General features: G+C 34.6%; 1 protein-coding gene across 2 annotated transcripts in view; it reads left to right on the top strand.

Annotated features, from left to right (window-relative positions):
* The first annotated feature begins 11,225 nt into the window (after positions 1-11,225).
* LOC103911911 (uncharacterized) overlaps positions 11,226-25,960 on the top strand; it is a 30,115-nt gene continuing 15,380 nt past the window's right edge. Inside the window, exons 1-3 of one of the 2 annotated variants that reach the window (XR_015504047.1) lie at positions 11,226-11,340; positions 14,767-14,973; positions 20,539-20,686. Coding sequence is in view for 1 of the 2 variants with exons in the window: in XM_087276218.1 (XP_087132344.1) it covers positions 20,551-20,686 (136 nt within the window). In the remaining variant the exon portion in view is untranslated. Of the gene's footprint in view, positions 11,341-14,000; positions 14,974-20,538; positions 20,687-25,960 lie in introns of those variants that run through there. The other variant, XM_087276218.1, reaches the window with a different exon arrangement.

The following is a 25,960-nucleotide window of genomic DNA, read 5'->3' as shown; positions in this document are numbered from 1 at the left end:
CTCAAAATTATTTTGGGAAACTTTACTTAAAAATAATTTCAAAACTTTTAAAAGGATAATTTATTGCAATAAAACATAGCAATGAACTGTGGAGTGAATACACTAGTCAACCAAAGTCTCTGCATTGTCCTCAATCTGTCAGGTCACCATTAGTACATTTAAACTAAATCTGATTAATTTACAATATGTAATTGAAACATTTAATTTCAGGTAGTGTTTAACAATAAAACAAACAAACTAAATGTTGCATTAGACTTGAAATAACGGTCACACTTTACAATAAGGTTCATTAGTTAATGTTAATTAATGCATTTACTAACATGAACAAACAATGAACAATACATTTACTACTGTATTTGTTCATGCTAGATCAAACAAGTGGTCAGTTTATCAAATCAGAAGTGTAACATTCAGAAAACAAGTAAGTTTTAAGTAAAGATTTAAATTCTGAGATATTATTAACAGAACAGAGTGAGCGTGTAGAGTTCCAAAGTTTGGGTGCAATAACACTAAATGATCTGCCTCCCATTGAAGAGAGGCAGTACCGAGGGACAGCAAGAAGGCCAGAGTCAGACGAACGTAACCCACGTAGCGAAATTTCTCTTGCCCAGCTCTGGCCCACACAATCAGATTTTGCTTGGCCCACATGCCGCAGTGAATTACGGTACATGACTGGACCAAGTCTAGCTTTCAGACAAGGGCCAAACATGGACCAAATCTGGGCCAAGCCTTCATAACTCATAACTGGGCCTGATCTGGGCCAGATATGTTGGTGTGTCTCGATTGCAATGAAATTGATAAAGCCATGAAGCATTCAGTAGTCTAGTAAAAAAATGTCTTTACTCAAAAGTTTATGTAATGTATTTTAAATGTGGGTCAAGACAGGCCAAACTTAGATGACCCATATATCAATGTGTAACATCTGGGCCAAATACTACATTTTACATCTGGCCCAAATCTTGTGTGTCGCCTTAAACATGGCTTAAAGACAGCTTTATGCCAAATCTGGGCCAAAATTCTATTCTACCTAGGAATAAGCGAGTTTGGATGTAGTGGGCAAGCATGTTGCAAAGATAAGAGGGATCCATTTAAGGATCTAAATGCAAGGAGGAGAATTTTGAATTGAATGCGTTAGGCAACTGGGAGCCAATGGAGGTCATACAAGATTGGGGCACAACGTTTGGTATGAGTAAGTATTCTAGCCGCAGAGTTTTGAATATCTGTTTATCTATCTATGCTTTTTAGTGTTATCAGTGCGCATATTCACTCATTCATTTACGTAGACTATATTAGGGCACTAATGTAGGGAACAGTCGATGATTGTAGGGGGCGATTTCGAATATATCCAAGAGGATCTGCTAAAACTCAGTCGGAGCATTAGAATGATGAAGAGAAAATCTAAATGGAGAGTTCACTCAAAAATGAACATTTCTCAACAATTACACATTCAAGTGGTTTTTAACTTTCTTCTGTTGATCACAAAAGATATTTAAAAAAACAAACAGCAAGAATAAAATATAGTTTTTATTTTAAATCATTCTTCTCAATCTTCCTTTGTTCAAGATGAGAAAGAAACTCAAACTGGTTTGGAACAAGTAGAGGATGAGTGTGAACTATCTATTTAAACATGGTATGATGATATTGGTTTCAACTCGCCCTCCACTTGTTCTAGAATCACAACAAGAGCATGATTTTTGAATGAATATAGTAAGTAAGCAAGTAATGTGTATTTATATAGCACATTGATTGTGTATGGCGCTTCACAGTCATGACCCCTCATTTCTCTCCACACTACCACCAGTGTGCAGCATCCACTTTGATGATGTGACGGCAGCCACAGGACAACGGTGTCAGTGCACTCATCACACACCAGGTATTGCTGGAGTGAAAAGACAGTGACAGAGCTAATTCGGTCGATAGGGATCATTGAGAAGCCATGTAAGAGCGATGGGGGTGTTTGGCCTAGACACCAGGGTTACACCCCTATTCTTTACGAGCATTGCCATGGGATTTTTTATGACCACAGAGTCAGGACCTTGGTTTAACTTCTCATCCGAAAGTTGATTGATAGTATAGTGTCTCCTTCACTTTACTGGGGCATTAGGACTCACAGGTTTAGGGCCTCCTTCTGGTCTCAATAACACTACTTCTAACAGCAAACTAGTTTTCCCATGTGGTCTTTCATCCAGGTACTGACCAGACTCAACCCTGCTCAGTTTCAGTGAGTAACTGGTTTTGGGCTGCAGGATGATAGGGCTGTAAATATTTAAACACTCAAGTGATTCCAATTCTTTCTTAATAGCACAAATAAAGATGTTTTGAAGAATGTTGGAAGCCAGTATGATAATTTAAGTGTGATAACCAGTAATGAACATTCTTAATTTGTCATCTAAATACTGAGATAGCCTACATACTAAGTAAAACTCAATTTATCATGAACAACTGACATGATTTCTTTGCCATATCTTTGCCCAGTCTTTTTTTAGAGTGTCTGCAGTGTCAGTTGCTAAGCATCTAGCCATAACATTCAAACACCTACATCATTTCACACTGTAAACATTTATCAAACAGGATTAAAAGACATAGTTCTGTCTAAAAATAAAAATATATTTACTATCAGTGATGGGGGTAACACATTACAAGTAATGTGATTTACGTAACAACTGAAATCTTTTGACATATCAAAACTGAATGTTCTGTGTTTTCAACAATATTGCAAGTTCATTAAAGCCTGGCTGGAAATATTAGGGAAATGTAAAAAAAAACTTGAATATTCAACAGTATAACTTATTTTAATATACGTGTTGTAATGAGCGTAGTTTATGGACCCATGTCTTTTAATCAAAGAAGTAATGGATTTTTAGGTGTGCATTTTAACTTCTTATGCATCAAATATTTGCTCCAAACTTCATTGAGGCATGTTGAATTCTTCTTGATGATTTGATGATCCATGATTTGCAATGTTTCCATGATTTTATTTTGTTCTGAAAAGTTTCTTCTGACCATGACATGTTCATACTAAATGGTTAAGTATTTTAGGTATACTTAAGTATCATACTTGGACTGAAAGTGTGCTTTATGCATTATAAAGCTTAAAGCATCCGAATCAGTACTTGGTATCGGCTGATTACCATGACAAGGAATCGGTACTCAGTACTGATCGGAGAATCCCTATTCTAAGTAACCAGTAAAGTAACACACTACGAGTTACTTTTTAGTTTATCTAATAAGCTTTTAAAAAATAAATTGCTGAGTTAAAATGAAATTAGTTATTATGAATCACACAATCAATGACAGAATGTTTTCATTATTTTGAATGCATTGGAGAAAATGTAAAGGGTATTGTCTCAATAGACAGTGATTTCCCCAACACTGTTCACTATTTTAATCTTTCTCTATTTATTTTTATTTTTTTTAACGCAAAATAATATATTTTGAAAATTATTAGAGACCTGTAACCACTGAGGAAAAACAAATACTGGATGTCAATGGTTACCACTTTCTAGAATTTTTCAAAATATCGTTTTGTTTGTTCAATAGAAAAAAAAAAAAAAAACATTTGTGAAAAGTGAAGAGTTCCTAAATGAAGACAGGATTTTCAGTTTGGGTAAATTATCACTTTAACACTGCAAAAGTGCAAGAGTTTCATAACCCTGGGTACACAAGATGTTTTTTTTTAAATCCTGGGTTAAAAACAGTGGTGTAAAATAACAAATACTCAAATTACTGTATTTGAGTAGTTTTTCTCAGGAATTGTAATTTACTAAGTAGATTTAAAATTGTGTATGTTTACTTTTCCTTGGGTACATTTTTAGTGCTGTATCTGTAGTTTTACTCCACTACTTTCCTTCAGCCTGCAGTCACTACTTTATTCATTCCTTTCAATAGAAATAATATAAAAAAAAAACAGTCCTGCGATTCCTGTCCAATCAAATCACACATAGAAGGTAAACTGCATCATACTGAACTACCTTAAGACATGCAGCAAACTGTTAGGAAGTATTAAAAGTGCCCAAGAAGATACTTTACTCGCCATGACCCAGAGAATGTTTACACCAGGGGTACCTAAACTTTTTTTTTTATGAAGGGCCAATTTCCAAACTTGATTGAGGTTGGCAGGCCAAAGGTAAATATACTAAACTGAGTTACATTAAAGTTTCTATAGTGAATTCATAATTTATTATTATTTAAAATTAAATAAACTTCTTGCAATAAAAACATTTTTCAAAATCCCATTTAGAACACAATGCCTGTGCTTTGTCTGCCATCCATCAAGTAAGAGTATTCTGATTGATTCAGAACATTTAACTGGAACGTTTAATTTCAGTCAGCTTTTTTTGTAGCTCAACAATTAAACAAACAAAAAGTAATGTTAAATTAGTATTGACGATCTCTGTTTTGCCCCAACCATCCCAATCATTCTATGTCTCTTCTCAGATGTGGTGGCGAGCTTAATCAAAGGTTACCATGGGCCAACTTTGCTGGTTTAGACTGATGATGAGAAGATGATGGGTGTTTACTTTATAATGACCAAAATGGCTTAAACAATAACTAAATGCACTACAGAATGTTGTTTACACACACACACACACATACAAATTACACGTAAACGCATCAACCTATATTTTACAGTGTTATACTCACTCACTACGCATGAGTACTTTCAAAAGGGCTACTTTTTAACTCATATTTTCTGTAATATTTACAACTTTTGCTTTACTTGTACTATTTTTTTGGGCAAGTAATAGTACTTTTACTCCAGCATGTTTACCATCACTGGTTAAAAATGGTGTTTAGATTTAAGATGAAGCAAGGATCAAACAGCACTTGAATCAGCCTGTCTTGGCCTTTGAAATGGGTTCCTGCTCTTCTCTCTGTTATTTGGCACAGCTCATCGTTCAGGGCACAATGTTCTGCATGGCGGGAGAGAAGGACAGCGCAGATGTCGTCCTGCTAAGTGCGAACACTGTGCTGCAATCGGAACAAGTTTTTTTTTGCAGGCAGGTTTGGGTGAGGAAGAATGAATGAGAACAGGTTTGATATCAGATGAGTCACTCTGGCGCTCCAGGAGCCTGTCAGGAGACGCCTGCAACAGCTTGAGCCGAAGACTGACAATTGTGAGTCAGCAGGATATGATGAGCCAGAGATCTGATCACTGCGATAACACAAATACCATACACCCATTCATCTCTGAAACAGGATTCCTTCAGGGGTCTTTGCTCTAGGCGGCCACTTCTGGGTAGGCAAGTTACTTTTAAAATGTGAGACACTGACAATTTTTAATTTGGAAATGTAGTTTCATTTTACAACTCACCTGAAGATACAGTTGAGTTCTTACCATTTGAGATTCCATTCAGCTTTAGCTTAGTGTAAATCATTGAATCGGATTAGACCATTAGCACTCATTCATTTTCTTTTCGGCTTAGTCCCTTTATTACTTTGGGGTCACCACAGCAGAATGAACCACCAACTTATCCAGCATATGTTTTATGCAGCGGATGCCATTCCAGCTGCAACCCATCACTGGGAAAACCATTAGCACTTTAGACTTTAAACAGGAAAATTATCAAAAAATGTTTCGTACGTTTTTTTGAGTGAGATGCTAATGGTCTAATCTGATCCAATGAATTATGCTAAGCTAAGCTTACCTATAAAGTGCTCCTGGCAGACCCAGAAATCTGCTAAATGGATTCTAAAATGGTAAAACTCAACTGAACCAGTGGAGTGTTCCTTTAAGATTTTTTTTTTTCTGGCTTTTTGACCTCATGAAATTATTTTCCATTCTTATGTTAAGAAAACATTTAAAATGCACTTTTAAATGGTTCTTTTAAATCATTTGATTAAATTCTTTATATAAATCTTAATTACAATGCATATTTTTAAAGGCTGTATTCTCATTATTGGTTCGCTCCCTGTCTTTGCACTTCCCTAAAATGACAAACATTAAAACGTCATTACTTTATTCATATCTATATTCTGAAGATTCTAGCAGAGTAACATGCTACCTGTCTTCATACAAATTTCACATTTTTGTGTATTTGGTGCAAAGGAGCACATACATATTGAAATAAATGGCCTAATTTAATAATTAAATGTAAGCTTTTGTATTGTTTTTATTTATGTATTTATTGTTGTTGCATGTTAATGTAATTATTCTAGTGTGGTGATTTTAATATGTTATTTTATTATAATAACATATTTTATTTTATTGTTATTATATCAACATTTTCACCAGCAGTGTCTATAGCAAACTGTGACAGTACTGTTACACTACAAGAATATGATATTACGATGATGACTGACTGGTGGCCAAAAAAAAAAAAAAAAAAATAGGAACACTCAAAAGGCTGCAAACAGAAGGAATCCATTGAAATATATTCTATATTCAGCCTTCCCCATTACATTTCACCAGTATAATATATTTTTTTACCTTATAAAGTTATTATACACTTATAAATATAAAATTCAAAGAGTAATTTGACTGCAAAGTGTGACTCTGCTCGTTCCCGTAGTCCCAATCACCGCTCTCAATCACCATCCACCACACACCACATCTGTGAACCCTCACCTGATTACTAATCACCCACACCTACAATCACCAGCACACTATATATACTCGCCTCACTCACTCACTAACCGGCTGGAATCAAAGACAGATGGTTATCCTTGCCTACTCTCCTGTATTTTCCATTGCTTTTTCTGTGGATGTTCTCCCTCTCCTGTGAATGAATATAAACCAGTTTCAGGGAAGTGACTATTCTTATATTTATTGTTTACCAAAGAACTGAACTTTCCAGCTGAACTGTTTGTGTGTGAGATTGCTCACCCTCTGCAACACCATTCACATGCTTTACCTTCCTACTGTTTTTGCATCGCTTTAATAAATACCCTTGGTGTTTATTCATCTTTGTCTTCCCTGTGTGACCGTGACACAAATTTTAAGCAGCTTTTTTTTTCCGGATGATCCTTCAGGCATCCAATCATGCTGATTAGGTTTTCAAGAAATTTCACTTATTGTTAATGATTAAAAAAGACTCGCTGCTTTGTATTTTTAAAACATCAAAAATTTATATTTGAAATTCATTTAGTTGCAGTTTAAATCCACAATCACACTTTGTTTAGAAAAAATATTTCAAAACATTTATGATTTCCATGCAGCTTTTGGAGAATATACTTTCAAGTACTTTTTTATTAGTCAATTTTAACACAACTCCTTCTGTATGCTGTCCAAATTAAACAATATTATCAGTTGACCGTGGTGTAAAGTAATTACAAATACTCCAATTACTGTTATTGCGTAGGTTTTCTCAGGAATTGTAATTTGCTAAGTAGTTTTATAAATGTGTACTTTTACTTTCCCTGGAGTACATTTTTGTGCTGTATTGGTACTTTTACTCCACCACTTTCATTCAACGTGCAGTCACTAATTTATTATTTCTTGTCTATGGTGATTGGCTAAAGTAGAAAAATCAGTCCTGCGACCATGTCCAATCAAATTACACAAAGTAAATTGCATCGTAATGAACTATCTCAAGACATATGCACTTTATAAATGCAGCAAAACTTTTGGAAGCATTAAAATGATTGAAGGGAGGAACAAAGGAATGACGGAATGAAGGAACAAACAAACGAACAAACATAAATACAAATGAACAAATAAGGAACAAAAATACGAATGAACGAGCGAATGAGCAAGCGAACGAATGTAGGGAGGAACGAAGGAAAGAACAAATGAATGAAGGTTTCAAGAAAAGACTGAAGAAACTAGGGAAGGAAGGACTGAACAAACTAAAGAAGGTAGAAATGAACAAAAAATATGAATAAAGGAACAAACGAAGGTCGGAAAAAAATATGAATGAACAAATGAATGATGGAAGGAACAAAAATATGAACGAACGAGGAAGTGAACGAATGAAAGGAGGAAAAAATGAATGAAGGATTCAAGAAAGGACTGAACAAACCAGGGAAGATAGGAATGAACAAAAATATGAATAAAGGAACAAACTAAGGTTGGAACAAAAATACATATGAATAAAATAAACGATGGAAGGAACAAACATAAGAAGGAATGAGCGAATGAGCAAGCGAACAAATGAGCGAAGGAACGAAGCAAGGAAAAAATAAATGAATGAAGGAAGGTTTCAAGAAAGGACTGAACAAACTAAGGGAGGAGGGACTGAACAAACTAAAGAAGAAATGAACAAAAATATGAATGAACAAATGAAGGTTGGCACAAAAATATGATTGAATGAACAAACAAACAAAGGCAAGAATGAATGAATGAATGAATGAAGGACCAAATGAACAAAGGAATAAATGAATCAAGGAACAAATGAAGAAATGAATAAATGAAGGAAGGTAGGAAGGAAGGAACAAACAAACAATGGATGGAAGCTTGGAAGGAAGGAATGAACAAATTTAGGAAGATCACTAAATGCACTACAGAATGTTACATTTACACATTCCTGCATAAACTGCATGTAACGCATCAACTTTTCACAGTGTAATACTCACTGAGTACTTTTAAAGAGCTACTTTTTATTTAAATTTTGAGTAATATTTACAACAGACACTTTTACTCTACTTGCACTACATTTTTGGGCAAGTACTAGTACTTGAGTATAATTTTTCAGTACTCTTACCACTGTCTGTTGATATTTCGACAACAATAATACTGAATGTCACAGAAACACAAACATTAATGCCCAGAAGACAAAGTCAGTAAAAACAAAGCTATATAATGGTAAATCCAAAAGATTCACAACCTTCCTGCAAATAAACAATGAAATGGAGGACAAAAAGAGATTTATCAGACAGAAAGCAACAACAACAGAAGTATCTGCCTCATCAACATTATGTAAAACAGATTAAAAAGCTAGTGTCACTTTACAGTACTGTTATCCGAAGAAACTTCCATTTCATTCCAGAAATAACTATTTGGTTTGGTACACATTATTATTACATTGTCTAAGTGTATGAAAATGATTGCGTTTTTCTTTATTCAGAAAAATCAAATTAAGCTGGACTAAATGTAATTCTGTGTATTCTAATGTATGGGGGAAAACAAAAGCTTTATTATGCATTAATTGCTGTAATAAAAACTCATATTTGACTCTTTCACATATATTTGTAACAATATAAAATATATTTGTTTCCAAAATTGTTTAATTCATACAAAGTCATGCACACTACTGTTTCAATTATAGCAGAACCTCTCATGTTCTTCAAGACACCCTTAAAGTAAAAATAAAGTAAAAGTAGTGAAGTAAAAACACCAGTATTGTTCAATACAATACTGTATATACAGTACAATTAAAAGCAGCATTTCAATATATTTGAAAACAGTGTGTTCCTGTGATGACAAATTTGACTCTTTTTTCATTGTTCCATTGTTTGTGCTTCAGGAACACAGTTATCGTGTGTGTGTATGTGTGTGTGTATGTGTGTGTGTACATGCATGTGTGTTTCTCTCAGTGTGTGTAGCTGTAGAGTAATGACTGCAAGTACAAGCAGGTATCTTTAATTGTGTCTGCGCTCAGTAGATGTGATTTGTCTGTTTTCGTCCTCGACTTTATGAGAGTCTGCAGCACCTATCTTGTTCTCTAAAGATATGCCAATCAACGATTATTATATGGATACGTAAAAGATGCACCAAATTAAATTTAGTGTAATGGATTGCATTATATGAATAATACATGGGCTGTTACTTTCCATATATATTTCATTCATTCATTTTCTTTTCCGCTTAGTTCGGGGTTCCGGTAGTTCAAAAGACCCACCCCTCACTGACAAAGTCAGGAATTTGCATATACAAGCTCATTTGTCCTATGTTGACTGCTATGCCATCACACAATGTGAATATAACTAATCAAAGAAGGCTTTAAGACTAAGTGAAACCTGACATAAGTGAAGTCATCTTTCACTACTGACCTAATGTATTGTTAAATAGAAAAATACAGTTTACAAGTAACTTTTTTTTTTCTAAATCTTGGACCTTATTCTTTTTTTTTCATCTTTAATATAATAGGACAGTAGATATTTCAGACAGGAAAGTATTATAGGAGCAGAGAGAGGGAAAGAATCGGGAAGAATTGGGGTCACCGCAAGCACGTCACTGCTATATGTTCACGCACATTACCAGGCGCTGACTTGGACCTTATTCTTGAATGAAAAAATGACAGATAAAATAAGTGAAGCACTAAAATATAAATCTAAAACATATTAAAGTTAATTTTTAATACTAATTAGACTATTGTTGTTATCTATGAATTTTGTTTGAATTTTTTATTATTCAAATGACCAAATTTACACAGAGGAAAGTTGAATGTGAAAGCCAGTTTGCTATTTTCCTAACAAAAAACAATAGACTACAGTTTTTAATTTAAAACTTTAACAGATTATTTTTTTAATGTTATGATGTGATAAATTAGTATTTTAAAAATAATAAGTAATTAAGTATTTTTTAAACCTATTTCTTTTTTCTAAATAATTAAGAAATGCTTTCGGTACAATAAAAATTGTGGTAACAACCAGCAGACAAGCTAATCCTGATAAAACAGAGCTTAAAATGTCACTAAAATGCAGTATTGAAACCTCAAATAAAAATAAAATTTATATATATATATATATATATATATATATATATATATATATATATATATATATATATATATATATATATATATATATATATTATTTTGGTGAAAGGAGCTGAAAAAATGTATGTATGTATGTATATATATATATATATATATATATATATATATATATATATATATATATATATATATATATATATATATATATATATATATATATATATATATATATATATATATACATTTTTTCAGCTCCTTTCACCATGCTGGCAACGGACAAAAGCAATTACACACTAATGTAGTGCAGTCTTTATCTTCATAGCTGTATGTATATTTTGATATGCATCTGTTCCATGCAGTATATTAAAATATGCTCTAATTTCCCATTTGGACAATGAAAACATATATATTGCGTTAGATTTTCCATTAAATGTTCTTTAAAGAATAAATCCACAATATCAACACCAACAAGAGAGCAGCACAATGGCCTAATATTCATCTATCGTTACTTCCCCAGTGCGATGAAAGACTGCAGCAGCATAATCTTGTTTCCTTTGCTCAGAGTTTTAGTCCCATGTGCCACGCCCACTCTATAGTAAGTCCCGCCCCAGATTACATCATCAACCCAGGACACGTTTGGCACATGTGCCTGCAGCAGAGACTGGACGTCCCGTCTGTGACACACTGATGGGTCTATAGATAGAACTGCAATGATGGAGCTGAAGAAACAGAGGAGGCGCAGGTCTGAATGCTCAAGTGGAGGAGCGGGTTCTTGAGGGTTTGCAGCAGAAACGTTTATTAGGGTTGTTGCTAGAAGGGATAGAGCTGCGGGCGGAAGTTTACAATAATTATTTATGCTGTTTATCATTTATATTGTCTATTAAATTAACCATTTTTAACTTCTACCCTCATTAGTGTAAAAACAGTAATTACATCGATTATTATTCATATTATACTCTGACTCAGTTGTATTTTATTACGCCCACCACCCCCAGCCCTCGTAATGTAAAAACAGTAATTGTTGTACTGTTTGTGGCACAAAAATTATGCTATATTGATCCACAGCTGTATGCCATCTAAACCTTACCGCTTATTATCTATGGCTTATTACTCACCCACTCAGTCCAGCTGCTTCCTCTCAGGCAGCATTTGGGTCACACAGACAATGTCAATGGACACACGCACACCCTTTACAGAAACACGTCGACTGCCTCCCACAGACTCCAACACTGCGGGAATATGTGTATGTAGATAATGATCATTCAACAGCCATCCATTCAATCATTTTCTTTTCGGCTTGATCCCTTTATTCATCAGGGGTCGCCACAGCGGAATGAACCGCCAACTTATCTAGTATATGTTTTACACAGCAAATGCCCTTCCAGCTGCAGCCCAGTACTGTGAAACATCCATACACACTCATTAACACACATACAATACAATTATTCAATTCACCTATGGCGCATTTCTTTGAACTGTGGGAGAAACCCCACGCAAACATTTATTATTATTATTATTATTATTATTATTAAATTTCACATTAAAAGGGAAATTACAATATAATGCTAAACTTTTTTCTTTCATAAATTGGCATCTGCATAAGGGGTTATATTATATTATATCATATTATATTAAATTATATTATAGTCATGTTTTTATTACAAAACATCTTGCTATGTACATGAGGGAACTTTGGGGGGGAACTTATTATATCATTAATTTTCACTGCATTAAAGTAAGTTATATGGTTATAAGTTATATGGGGCATATGATTATAAAACAGTTTTATCTTTTTATTATATAACCTTAATACGCTATAAGAGTATTGCAGTACATACCATAGGTGGCATTTCAATATGCACATTTTTGCATTTCAGTATGCAAAAAAAAAAAAAAAAGACAAATTTAAGACACTGAAAAACAATAAGGTATATTTGGTATGATTAATAAATTAAAATAAATAATAATAAAATTAACATATAAATACACATAATTGTCAAACAAATTTAATAAATAAACAAATAAAGCAATAAATTTAACAAAAATAATCACACTTACCCACATACAAAAATTATGAGATATTGCTGAAAAACCCAGATATGCATATATATATTGTTAATTAGGTTAACTAGGCAGGTTAGGGGAATTAGGCAAGTTATTGTATAACGATGGTTTGTTCTGCAGGCTATTGAAAAAATATATAACTTAAAGGGGCTAATAATTTTGACAATAAAATCCTGTTTAAAAATTAAAAACTGCTTTTATTCTTGCTGAAGTAAAACAAATAAGACTTTCTATCATCAGACATACCATGAAAATTTTCTTGCTCTGTTAAACATCATTTGGGAAATATTTTTAAAAGAAAAACAATTAAAAGTGGAGCTAAATTGTGGAACTAAAATTATGACTGCAATTGTATATATAATGTAAAATATATATTTATTTTTATATATTTATATATAAATCTCTATATATACAATTTAGAATTTATATGAATATATGGTGAAATATCAATATCAAGGATAGTAAAAACAATAAAGTAAGAGGAGGTTACATTTTATTTTAGGGTGTTTTGTGCTATTCATTTAGTGAATAATATTAATTAACTACATTCATGATTAGGGTTATGAATTTCAGTTAGGTTGCATGCAATTATGTATAATTAATTATAATCACTATACATGGATTATATGTAACAAAGACACTTTAAAATAACATGTTACTAAAAATGATACTTAAACACGGATTTAGACACTTCTCTCCATGCTTTGGTATTCTACATCTGTCAAAAAACAATCACTTAAGCAGATTTAGTTTGTGCATTTCCATTATAATAATTCTTAAAATTTAAATTGAAAGCCAAACTTGCAAGTTTAAATTTGTTAAATCAGCGTCATCAGTGTCCAGACGAATGACTGTATAAAATGGTCCAGACAAACTCTGTCCACTGTGAAAGTCTGACCTCTAGAGGTGACCAACAGAAAAAGACAAATTTCAATACGGTATATTCACAGTTTAAGACAAAAGTCTTAGACCTCCTTTAAAACTTAATTTTTTTCAAATGTTTCCCAAGTGCTGTAAAATTTTTTAAAACACATTATTATACAATATTTTTATAATAATTTCCAATAACTCATTTCTTTTGTCATTTCCATGATGACAATATTTTACAACATACTAATATTCAGCTTAAAGTGCAATTTAAAGGCTTTACTAGGTAAATTAGGTTAACTAATCTTGTCACTGGACAACTGTGGTATGTTCAGTGGCCATTTAAAGAAAAAATGCTTCCGAAAGGAGCTAATAATATTGACATTAGCAATTAAAAATAATAATTCCAGCCAAACTTTTAGAAAAAAAAAAACTTAAAATATAAAAAGAATTACAATGTGACAAAATTACATATACAAATATTTTTAGGTTAACAGATACATTTTTGTTTGAGTCTCTTTTTAAAATTTTCATATTTTCTGAATGTTATAATCATTAAGTTCATTAGATTTGAGTGTTTCTTTTTTGTTGTCTTTTCCCCTCTCTTTGTTATTCCTGTTACATATTATTATCAGTCTGCTATTTTCTCAAGCCTTTTATGGCTTTGTTTTTCTTGTTCTCCTGCGTTTATTGCAAAGCACCCTTGAACACTGGAAGGGCACTACATAAAACAAGCTTTTTATTATTATTTTATTCTTTACATATATACTTATTTTTGTGCATTTATGAAGTGATGCCATGTACATCTTCTCAAAACAAACAAACAAACCAAAAAAAAAAACTTAAATAATATCTTTAAAATAAAAGGTTACAACCTAAAATTGATATCACGATGCTCATGATTAAAATTTTCCTTGTTCCTCATCAATTAAAAACACAATATTATGTTAAGAAAGTATTATTTATTGCTGAACATCTTCATATTCTAATTGGAAACCAGCAGTATGCATTTACCACAAGCACGCACACACACACACACTCACCAGTTTACAGTCATCCCCTATTGCAAATTTGATTATGAAAATGCATTCAAACCAAGATGGAAATTTTATCTTGCCTTGTTTAGCTCACAAAAACACAAACGGTGAACGAGGTGAATATCATCGGAAGGATTTGCTGTGAATTTTTTCAGCATTTTTAATGATTGTTCACACTGTTTTTGTTTTGGTTTTTTTAGCTTTTCCATGTCGTCTGATGTTATGATTAGATGAGGATGAAGGCATGAGAGATAATGGAGGTTTTACTGTGCAAAACCACAGCATAAGGAAAAGTGCTGAACGCAGACTGCAAGAGGAATAACATAATCTTCAATACTGCAATATATTTCCACAACCGGAACCGAACTGTGACTCACTGAACAAACGCAGCACCCTTGTGCCTGCAGGTAATGTTGTGTCCTCAACATTTAATCAGAAATATTGTTGAACTTCTTAACAAATCATGTAAATGGGCTTCTTTTTGATAACAGCTGGAGCCTCAAACACTCAAAACTGAATTCAACTTGTGTAATATATACAAACAAAACTACCAAACTACCAGAGATTTGATGATTCTTATCTAATGAGGATTTTCTGCTCTTTTATGATCAATTATTATTGGTAAACAAGCATTACTAATGGTCCTTATTGTTAAAATTGTTGACAGTTTTGCATATTTTTGTAGAAACTCAAGAAGCTTTTAACTTTTTTTTTATTCTTTGATGGATAGAAAGTTTTAAATCATTTTACATTTAATGTGTTTTCAATGAATTAAAGCATTTTATAGAGGTAAAATTGTTGAAATTTTATTTTTAAAGGGGTAATATGTCATGGTTCGACAAGAATAAGAAGCAGCACAACTCTTTTCATCCTTAACTATAGTAATCAATGTTTCTTGATCAATGTTTCAAGCTTATTAAAATAATTTCTGAAGGGTCATGTGACACTGAAGACTGGAGTAAAGATCTTGAGAATTCAGCTTTAAATTGCATAAATATACTTAATCTTTACATATTTTCACTTAGAAAGCATCTATTTTAAATGTAAATAGACTGTAATGGTATTATATTGAATATATTTAAACATATGCACCAGTGGTGCGCAAAATAAAAAAATAAAAAAAGTAATGTTTCAACACTTTTGACACATTCAAAAGCAAATCAGTTGATTCCCATTAAAATATCAAATAGAATGTTGGTACCTTTTTATATGTACTGCAATATTTTACAATGCCTGATTTCTGTAGATCATGCATTTTCTTAATACATAAAAGAGGTGCTGTCAATTTCACTACAAACTTAATAACTTCTATATAACTTAGACCTTAATTTATTATATAACTGCATTGTAAAAAAAATATGATCAGTTAGTCCTGACAGCACGTTTTAGCTCATTGTAACTCATTAACCTAAGTTAATCATGTTCTAACTTAATTTTATAAGTTGTGCAAGCTGTTTCAAGTCAGTTTAACATAATATAAGTTCAATGGACTCATAAGGTTAATTTGATTCAGCCTAAAACTTTAATTAATTTACATTTAATTTTTACAGTGTGGGAAGATTGTTTAAGATCGAGGGAGCATAGTTTGAAAATGGCAACAAAAGTTTTTATCTACTGTTAAAATCAGAATTATTAAACCTCTTTGAATTTTTTTCACAGAAATTTTCACAGTACGTCTGATATTATTTTTTCTTCTGGAGAAAGTCTTATTTGTTTTATTTTGGCTAGAAAAAAAGCAGTTGTTAATTTTTTAATAACATGTTAAGGTCAAAATTATTAGCACCTTTAAGCTATATATTTTTTCGATAGTCTACAGAACAAATCATCGCTATACAATAACTTGCCTAATTACCCTAACCTGCCCAACCTAGTTAAGCTTTTAAATGTCACTTTAAGCTGTATAGAAAGATAAAATAAATCAGTTATTGGAAATGAGTTATGAAAACTGTTATGTTTAGAAATGTGTTGAGAAAATCTTCTCTTCGTTAAACAGAAATTGAGGGAAAAAATAAAAAGGGGGGCTAATAATTCTGACTGCAACTGTATATCAGAATATTGGGTCATTTTCCAGCACTTAACGTGATAATTAACCCAAAAAAAAAAATGTTTTTTTTTCTCCTGTTGAACACAAAGAAGATATAATGAAGAATGTTGAAGAGCAGCAGCCATTTCTTTTTCTTATCCTATACAGAAATCTGATATATGGAAATTTAAGCAAATTTCCTATATGACATACAAGTTGGATTTCACAAGTATATAAGACAGGTCATATATGCAACATATATTTCAGAACGGTCGATAACATTTTCTTTTCTAATATTAATTACAAATACACAAAAATATGTAAAATAAGTTCAAATATATTAGTTATTATTTAAAATATATGTCCATATATTAACATACATATTATCACTTCTAATATATTTGCACAGATTTGTAATTTTAATTGTTCAAAAAAATGTAAACAGACTTTTTTGCAATATTTTGACATGCATGACATTTTATATACCTGAACTCCAAACATGAACTTGTATGTTTACATGTCATTTCAATATATTCCTATATCCTGGATCAGCTTCTATGGATGTCAATGGCTGCTTTTCACCCAACATTTTTCAGAATATGTTGTTTTGTGTTCAACAAAAGAAGAATTCATAAATGTTTAGAATCACTAAATGGTGAGGAAATGTTCATGTTTGTGTCTCTTTATTGGTGCTTGTGTATTTGTTTATGTGGACAATGATTAGAAAGCCTGCTTTGGGTGTGTTCTTCAGAAATGAAACATTACCTAACTATCTGCAAAGAGGAGTTCTATGGAAATTGGCACGAAAATGTGCATAGCATATTTGTGTTGCAAAATCACTAAATCAAATTTACCTAAATCACATAATCAAATATAACAAGATCTTCAAAGCCTGGTTTGTTTAATGTGCTAAGTGTTAGTACACCTACAATTCCAGTTAGAGGTTGACACTCCTTTTCATTCTATTATTATTGCTATAGTTTTCACATTTTGGAAACCTGTTAAGCAATGAAAACTATTACAAAACAATTATTTATTGTAGGGATGCACCAATATCGATACCAGTATCGTTTGATATTTGGTTAAAATACTTATACTCGTACTTGTATTGTACATGAAATGCCGATACCACTCAACAGTATTTCACTATGTGGATGTGATTTGTTGTCCTACCAGACTTTAATGTCTTAATGTATTAATTGATGCATTGCATAATAATAGCTTAGTCCTTTTAAACAATCTGTTTATAAAATACCTAATCAACAATAGGCTACTTAGGAATAAACCGAAAAAGCAATCTGATCCTTGCATAATAATCACAGTGAAACAAGCTAGTGCTCATTTCATATACAAACTATGAATAAAGAAAATTTTAAGTAATGGAACATTATATGTAAAAAATCAAAACTATCTTCTGTAAACATTCTATCGGTCCCCAATATGCAATATCAAGAGAGTGACTCCATAAGGTAACGTAAACTGCACACACTTGATTATAAAGTCATGGATGCATGCCAACGCAAGGATAGCTAATTCTTTAAATGTCCATGCTTAATCGGTAATCGATAAGGTCTATTGATTTAAAGGGTTATCAACAATGTGTGTATAATTTTGACTTGGAATAGCCTTTTGTTAAAGATTTTTGTGTTCATACTTGCTACAGGCAAAAAAAGAAAAGAAAAAAAAACTCTTTTCAAATGAATTGCACTTAACGGAATCGGTACTCCATATCGGCAAGTACACAAACTAAAATACTCATACTCGTATCGGTTTGTAAAAATAAGTGGTATCGGCTTATCCCTAATTTAATGTATAACCTCAAAAATGTGAAAAACGCTGCACAGGTATAATACAAAAAATGAGTTTAGCAAATTTTGGTTATTTTTAGTCAAAATGACTTTTTAAAAATGAACAAATGGATAAATTAATAGTTTTGTAAAGAAATGCATTTGAAGGCCCAATTTGTATTTTATGTATTAAAACACTTAATCTATTAAATCTTTAGATCATAGAATCTGTGTTTCCAAATGTTTAACTGCTACTTTTTCACACAGTAACTAAATGGAGTCAGTATTAGATAGCTAAAAAAATGATGAGCAAAGTGTGGTTAGTGCTTTCACAGGATTTTGAATAACAATACAGAGATGAAAAGAGCAGGGAAAGGCCACAGAAGCTTTGCTGAAGAGCTGGGTGTTTATAAACTACAGTGATTAAGAAGATAATTAAAAAAGCAGGATTAGGATTGAGTTGTAGACAAGATTATGTCTGGAGTTAAGCTACTGTAGCATTGCATTTGTGCTGTTAACTCAGCATTCCAGTGCTACGTTAAGTGCAGTGTAAGTTTATGTGTTGTTAGAACTCAAATTATGATAATTAACCATGGATTTAATATATTCAAAGTGTAGTAGCAATGTTTTTTAATTTTATTTTTGGCAGATAAATTACCATTTGTACAAACACAGTTCTCAAGTCAAATAGAGAAACGTTTAGTTTTAATACAAAACTATGTTTAAAATAAGCTTATACTGTGGTGAAGCTATTATTCATTTATAATTACAATTGTTTAACTACATAATCAATATAATTTAGGTTTTTGACAATAACTATGTTTCCATCCAAAGATGCAAATTAAATGTATGCGCAAAGCAGGAATATTGCATAAAAAACATGCAAATAAAGCAGCATTTCCATCCAATCAGTCAAAGAGAAAGAAATCACCACTTCCATCATTATCTGGCGCCAAATATCAACAGTAAAAACGCAATTTGCTGTGGTAGGAGAAGCTGCGTGAATCTTTTATTTATTTAATAAATTACTTGCACCTCAGAAGACAAATGGCGACATGCAATGAGCGCATGGTGGCGTTTGAAGTCGTGAGATGCACAGCACAAATGCTCTTGATTCTGGAGGTCATTAATAATATAATAACACTAACACTGAAATGATTAAGGTGTTTTAGAATGACTAAAACAACATTTTAGATGTGCTTAGCCAGCTGGTTTGTCCATTTGCAAACTTTTATCATCACATGATTTCTTATGACAACATCACATGACCTTTTTAATGCGCATACTAGAATTTGTTCATAAAAGTGTTTCCAAACATAGACAAGATAAATTTCAATTGCTTTTAGAAAAAGAAAATAAAGCTGCTAGAATGGCCCAACCAATCACCTGACTTGAATCCAATACAATATAAGATTGAAAGCTGAGACCTACAGAACCTTTAAGATTTGTAGAAGCTGTTGAAGTCATACCTGAGAAATGCATGTGAATCCATACAAGAGGCATCTTGAAGATGTCATTACCAAAAAAAAAAAAGTCCTGATTTCTGAAAAATAAAAAGATTGGTTTATTTGCATGTTTGAATTTTTTCCAATCCACATGTTCAATACTTATTTACCCGCTGTTTAAGGAGGTTAACTAAAGGTTTAGGAAAGTAGAATTTATCTCTCAGCTTTTAATACCAGGTATATGAACCATTCAATTTGGGAGTTGATTTACTGTTGACCACTGGTACAGTATGGACAGTGTGGAGTGTGAAGTATCTATGGTAGCTACATGAAAAGTTGGGTGGATCTAAATGATGTTAATCAATTTTAACGTAAAAAAAAAATAAAAATAAATAAATAAATAAATATATATATATATATATATATATATATATATATATATATATATATATATATATATATATATTTTTTTTTTTTTTTTACATAGATTGTGTTCGTTTTTTACAGTGGCTTCAATCAAAATAAACCAACAATAAAATTTTAGACCACATTTTGTTATGTTTGCAGATAACTGTAAATGGTTCACAAGCTTATTCTTGTTACAGTAAATCCACAGACAACTACACGTGTAGAACAGTAGGACTTTGGAGTCTTTCTCATTTGCTAAAATGTAAATGTACAAATTAGATTGTAAAATCAATGTAATTTGACTTGTAGGGCAGTGGTACTATGAACCCAGAGCTGCCGGAGGCCTCTGAACAGGATGAAGACACCAAAAACCTGTGGAACGTCCTCTACAGGCGACAACAGCTCCAAAACCGCCTTCAGTTTCTACAGGAGATCCAAAAGAAGAACAGAATAGAGGGTAATGGAAAGAAAACTCATAAAATCCCAATGGTGAAGTACTGTCAAATCTGTATTATGATTTTCCAAATAAGTGCTATTTTTTGTTGCTACTCAATGTTAGGAGAAATCACAGATTTAATAATGCAGGTAACACTAAGAATTTATTTTCTTAGATCGAACCAAAAACACCTTAAGTAGAGGAAAAAGAGCAAATAAATAGTTCAATGTTCAGTGTAAATGAAGCCCGGAGGAGACCGGTGGAACAGTTCCTGAGGTTGGCAAACTTGCAGCGTGGTGAGTGCCTGTGCTTAGTGGGTGGAGCGGCATTCGGCAGACCATGTAAACATTACCTTAGTGGAAGTGAGAGCTGATAAAGAGCGCAGCAACCAAGTTGAAGTTCCGGACGAAACGCCTATAGAAGTTGGTGACCCCAAGAACCACTGCAGAGCTTTTCTAGAGTTGGGTGCTGGTCACTCAGCCACGACCTTTACCTTAGCGGGATCAGCTTTGATCCCCTCCGTTGAGACTATCTTCCCAGGAACGAAACTGACTTGGTGTGGAACTTGGTATGTCCGCCTTGACATACAGCTGGTTCTCCAGCAGTCGCTGCAGCACCTGACGAACATGCTGAGTGTGTACCTGCTTAGACGGGTAAAAGATGAGGATATCATCCAGGTACACAAAGACAAATCTGTTTACCATGTCCCTTAGCACATCGTTGACCAGGGCCTGAAAGACAGCTGGGGCATTAGTGAGCCCAAAAGGTAAGACCCGATATTCAAAGTGTCCCGTGGGCGTGTTGAATGCCGTTTTCCACTCATTCCCCTCACGTATCCGGACCAAATGGTAGGCATTGCGGAGGTCTAGTTTAGCAAAGACCTTGGCTCCCTGCAATAACTCAAAGGCAGAAGACATCAGCGGCACAAAAGTACCTTTTTTAACGGTGATGTCATTGAGGCCTCTGTAGTCAATACAAGGATGCAGAGAGCCATCTTTCTTTTTAACAAAGAAGAACCCTGCCCCGGCCAGAGAGGAAAAGGGGCGGATGAGATCAGCTTTAAGTGATTCTTGAATGTACCTGTTCATGGCCTCTCTTTCTTGAAGAGAAAGGGAATACAATCGACCCCTGGGCAGAGAAGAGCCTGGGAGAAGCTCGATGGCACAGTCATAGGGTCGGTGGGGAAGCAAGGATGTGGCCCGAGACTTACTGAAGACCTGACGCAGATTGTGGTTTTCCAACGAGACTCCAGAGAGATCCACTGCTTTAGCCTGTAAGACATGAGAGACAGGACCCAGACAAGGAGCAGAACCCAAACACAAAGCAAGACAAAACGGACTCCAAGATAACACAGAATTACATAACCAGTCAACATAAGAATTATGTTTGGTTTACCAAGGGTGCCCCAAAACTATGGGAAAACTTGGGGTGTCAAAAACATACAAACTGATAACCTCACGATGATTGCTCGAAATAACTAGACTTATGGGAGGAGTGGAATGGGTGATGGAGGTGTTGGTAAGACCATTTAAGGAACGAAAATAGATGGGTGAGGAAAGGGGACTGGCCGGAATGCCCCTGGCTTTAACAGTACTGCTGTCAATAAATTTGCCTTCGGCTCCAGAGTAGATGAGGGCAGAACACGAATGCACAACGTCTCCAAAGTGTGGCTGGCAGTGAGGTGCGATGCATGGGGGTGTCAGAACAGGGGAGTGTGCCCACCAGTATCCCCCTCTTTACTGGTAAGCGGGGGCTTTTAAAGGATGCCGGACTGCCTGATGGCCTGGTCTCCCGCAGTACAGACACAGCCCCTTAGCCAGACGATGCCACTTCTCCTAGGTGGTCGTTTGCAGGTGTCCTAGCTGCATAATCTCTTGATCTGAAGCCAGTGAAAGTGGATGGGACAAGCTTAAAACTGCCTCTTTCAGCCCCCAGGGAAGACGGGTCATGCGCCGATGTTGGCGGCGATGGAGACGCTGCTCCACTCACAGAGCCAGATCGACCAGTGCATCAAAATTATGGGGAAGATCATGAGTGGCAATCTCATCCTGAATATCGTCATCCAGGCCATCCTGAAACCTCGCTCGAAGAGCTGCCTCGTTCCACGCACAAGCAGCAGCCAGAGTCCTGAATTGGATCAAGTAGTCAGTTATGGAGCGTTCGTTTTGACTAAGCTGGGCCAAAAAGGAAGCTGCCTCATCCCCCTGAGCTGATTGATCGAACAGCTTAGTCATCTCCTATGGAAACTCATCGAAAGTGGCACAAAATAGAGCCCGTGCATCCCACACCGCCGTGGCCTAGTCGTGGGCCCTGCCCTTCAGAAGAGTTCTAATGAAAGCCACCCTGGACTCCTCTGTGGCGTAGCGACGTAGCTGGAGCACAAACACCAGTGAACACTGTGATAAAAAGGACCGACAGCAGCTGGGATCACCGTCGTAGGGAGGTGTATTGTTAGCATGTGGCTCATGTTCTGGGTGGAGGAAAACAGCTGCCTGTCTGCCGACTCCGACATTCAGCTGGAGCTCCTGGACTAACGTGTTCAGTTCGGGTACACGTGCAGTCAGGAACTCAACCTCCTGTAAAGTAGCTGTTAACTGGGTGGCATGTTGCCCCAGAAGGATGCCTTGCTGTGTCACTGCGTTCCGAACTTGATCAGCACCCGCTGAATTCATATTTTGTTCAAGCTGATCACTTAGGAGAAATCACGGATTCAGTAATGCAGGTAACACTCAGAATTTATTTTCTTAGATCGAACCAAAAAACACTTTAAGTAGAGGAAAAAGAGCAAATAAAAAGTTCAATGTTCAGTGTAAATGAAGCCCGGAGGAGACCAATGGAACAGTTCCTGAGGTTGGCCACACGGTGGCAGACTTGCAGCGTGGTGGGTGCCCGTGCTTAGTGGGCAGAGCGGCATGACGGCGTGTTCGGCAGACGATACGGCAGGAAGATGGAGGTGAGGAGATGCTAGTGGGCGGAAGATCGATATGGGTGGAATCTAAACACCACAAAGGATCGGTGGTTTGATCTGACACCAAAACGGTAGGTCTGAGAGGGCAGAGGAGAGATAAGTAGAAGGGGCAGAACCAAAACTAAAACTAAAGTACTAGGAGTCTAGAAGATTGACAGGACATGACAGGAAAATGATCAAACTATACAGATCTCGAGCAAGTTGCATAGACAACACACAAAGACGGTCTGACAAAAGGTGAAGAGACAAAAGGGATTAAATAGGAGATGAAATCAAGGAACCGCAGGTGACAACCCTGATCGCTAATGAAAATATAATAGGATAACAAAAAGGCGGGGAAGAAACACGCTGGAGCACATGGCGAGTAGTCATAACAAAAGTCACATGCTCCGGAAGAACATGCAGACAACACACATGGACAACAAATCACAAGGAAGCAGGTCAGGACACACTCTTAACACTCAAATGTTTACATGCCTCCCATGCCCTTAGATAAGGTGCAATGTCAATTGGTGCGGTGACCCGGACGGGGATGATGTTTAGGTTGTGAGTGAAATGGAGCCAAACTAGTTGACGCTATGCAGGTAAACCTTAACTAAAAGAAGCAAAGTAGTGACTAAAAGGCTAATAAAGGCTGTATCTTTGTTAAAATGCACATGTTGCTGTCATGTTGTCACATGTAATGTTTTATTGATGCCATGACCCAGATGCCGTTTACCCTTGTTTAGGACACTTAACTCTTGCTTTAAGATGTAAAATGTTACATTGGTGCCATGACCCAGATGGAGTTGTTGCACCCTTGTTTAGGACACTTAAATAGATGGTTTATCGAAAAATTATATTATGTCATCATTTACTTGTCTCAAAGAAGTTTGAGTAACCAATTTAGTAATAGTTGTGCAGGTACAGTGGGTATGAAAAGTATTCATACCGCCTTAAATTTCTTACTCTTTGTTATATTGCAGCCATTTGCTTAAATCATTTAAGTTCATTTTATTCCTCAATAATAATAATACATACAGCACCCCATGTCGATAGAAAAATACAGAATTGTTAACATTTTTGCAGATTTATTAAAAAAGAAAAACAGAAATTTCACATGGTCGTAATTGTTCATACCCTTTGCTGTAAAACTCATATATTTAACTCAGGTGCTAACCATTTCTTCTGATCTTCCTCTACACCTTCATTTGAGTCCAGCTGTGTTTGATTATACAGATTGGTGTTGATTAGGAAAGCCACACACCTGTCTATATAATAACTTACAGCTCACAATGCATGTCAGAGCAAATGAGAATCATGAGGTCAAAGGAACTGCCTGAAGAGCTCAGAGACAGAATTGTGGCTAGGCAGGGATCTGGCCAAGGTTACAAAAAATAAATAAATAAAAATCTGCTGCACTTATGGTTCCTAAGTGGACAGTGGCCTCCATAATACTTAAATGGGATGACCAAAACCCTTCCTAGAGCTGGCTGTCCGGCTAAACTAAGCTATCCAAAGAGAAGAGCCTTGGTGAGGTAAAGAAGAAACAAAAAGAAGGAACAAAAAGGCAGGATCATGCTGTGGGGGTGTTTTTCAACTGCAGGAACTGGACGATTGGTTGCAATTGAGGGGAAGATGAATGCAGCCAAGTACAGTAAAATTTTAGACAAAAACCTTCCCCAGAGTGTCTATGACCTCAAACTGGGCTGAAGGTTTGCCTTCCAACAAGACAATGACCCTAAGCACATAGCTAAAATAACTAAGTAATTTCTTCAAAACAACTCTGTGATTGTTTTTAAATGGCCCAGCCAGAGCCCTGACTTAAACCCAATTAGGCATCTCTGGAAAGACATAAAAATGGCTCTCCATCAACTTTTACCATCCAACTTGACAGAACTGAAGAGGATCTGCAACGAGTAATGGCAGAGGTTTCCTAAGGTAAGGTGTAAAAAAAAAAAAAATCATGGCTGTATATCCAAAGGGTGCTTCTACTAAATACTGAGCAAAGGTATACTTAGGACTATGTGATATTTCAGTTTTTCTTTTATTAACAAATCTTCAAAGATATCAACAATTCTGTGTTTTCTGTCAATATGGTGGCTGTGTGTACATTGATAAGGAAAAATTAACTTGATTAAATAATTAAATGATTAAAATTAAATGATTTTAGCCAATGGCTGCAATATGACCAAGAGTGAAAGTTTTAAGAGGGTCTGAATACATTCTGTACTCACTGTAAATCACAAAAAGTACACTAGTGACTAAAAGGCTGCACTTTTTTACATCCATGTTTGCATTAACATGTCTTTTGCTGACAGATATGAAGTGTAACATTGGTTATGTCA

This window comes from Danio rerio, chromosome 12, assembly GCF_052040795.2.
Source record: "Danio rerio strain M-AB ecotype USA chromosome 12, GRCz13ab, whole genome shotgun sequence".
Classification (NCBI taxonomy): domain Eukaryota; kingdom Metazoa; phylum Chordata; class Actinopteri; order Cypriniformes; family Danionidae; genus Danio; species Danio rerio.
This window is presented reverse-complemented; position numbering and strand designations above follow the sequence as displayed.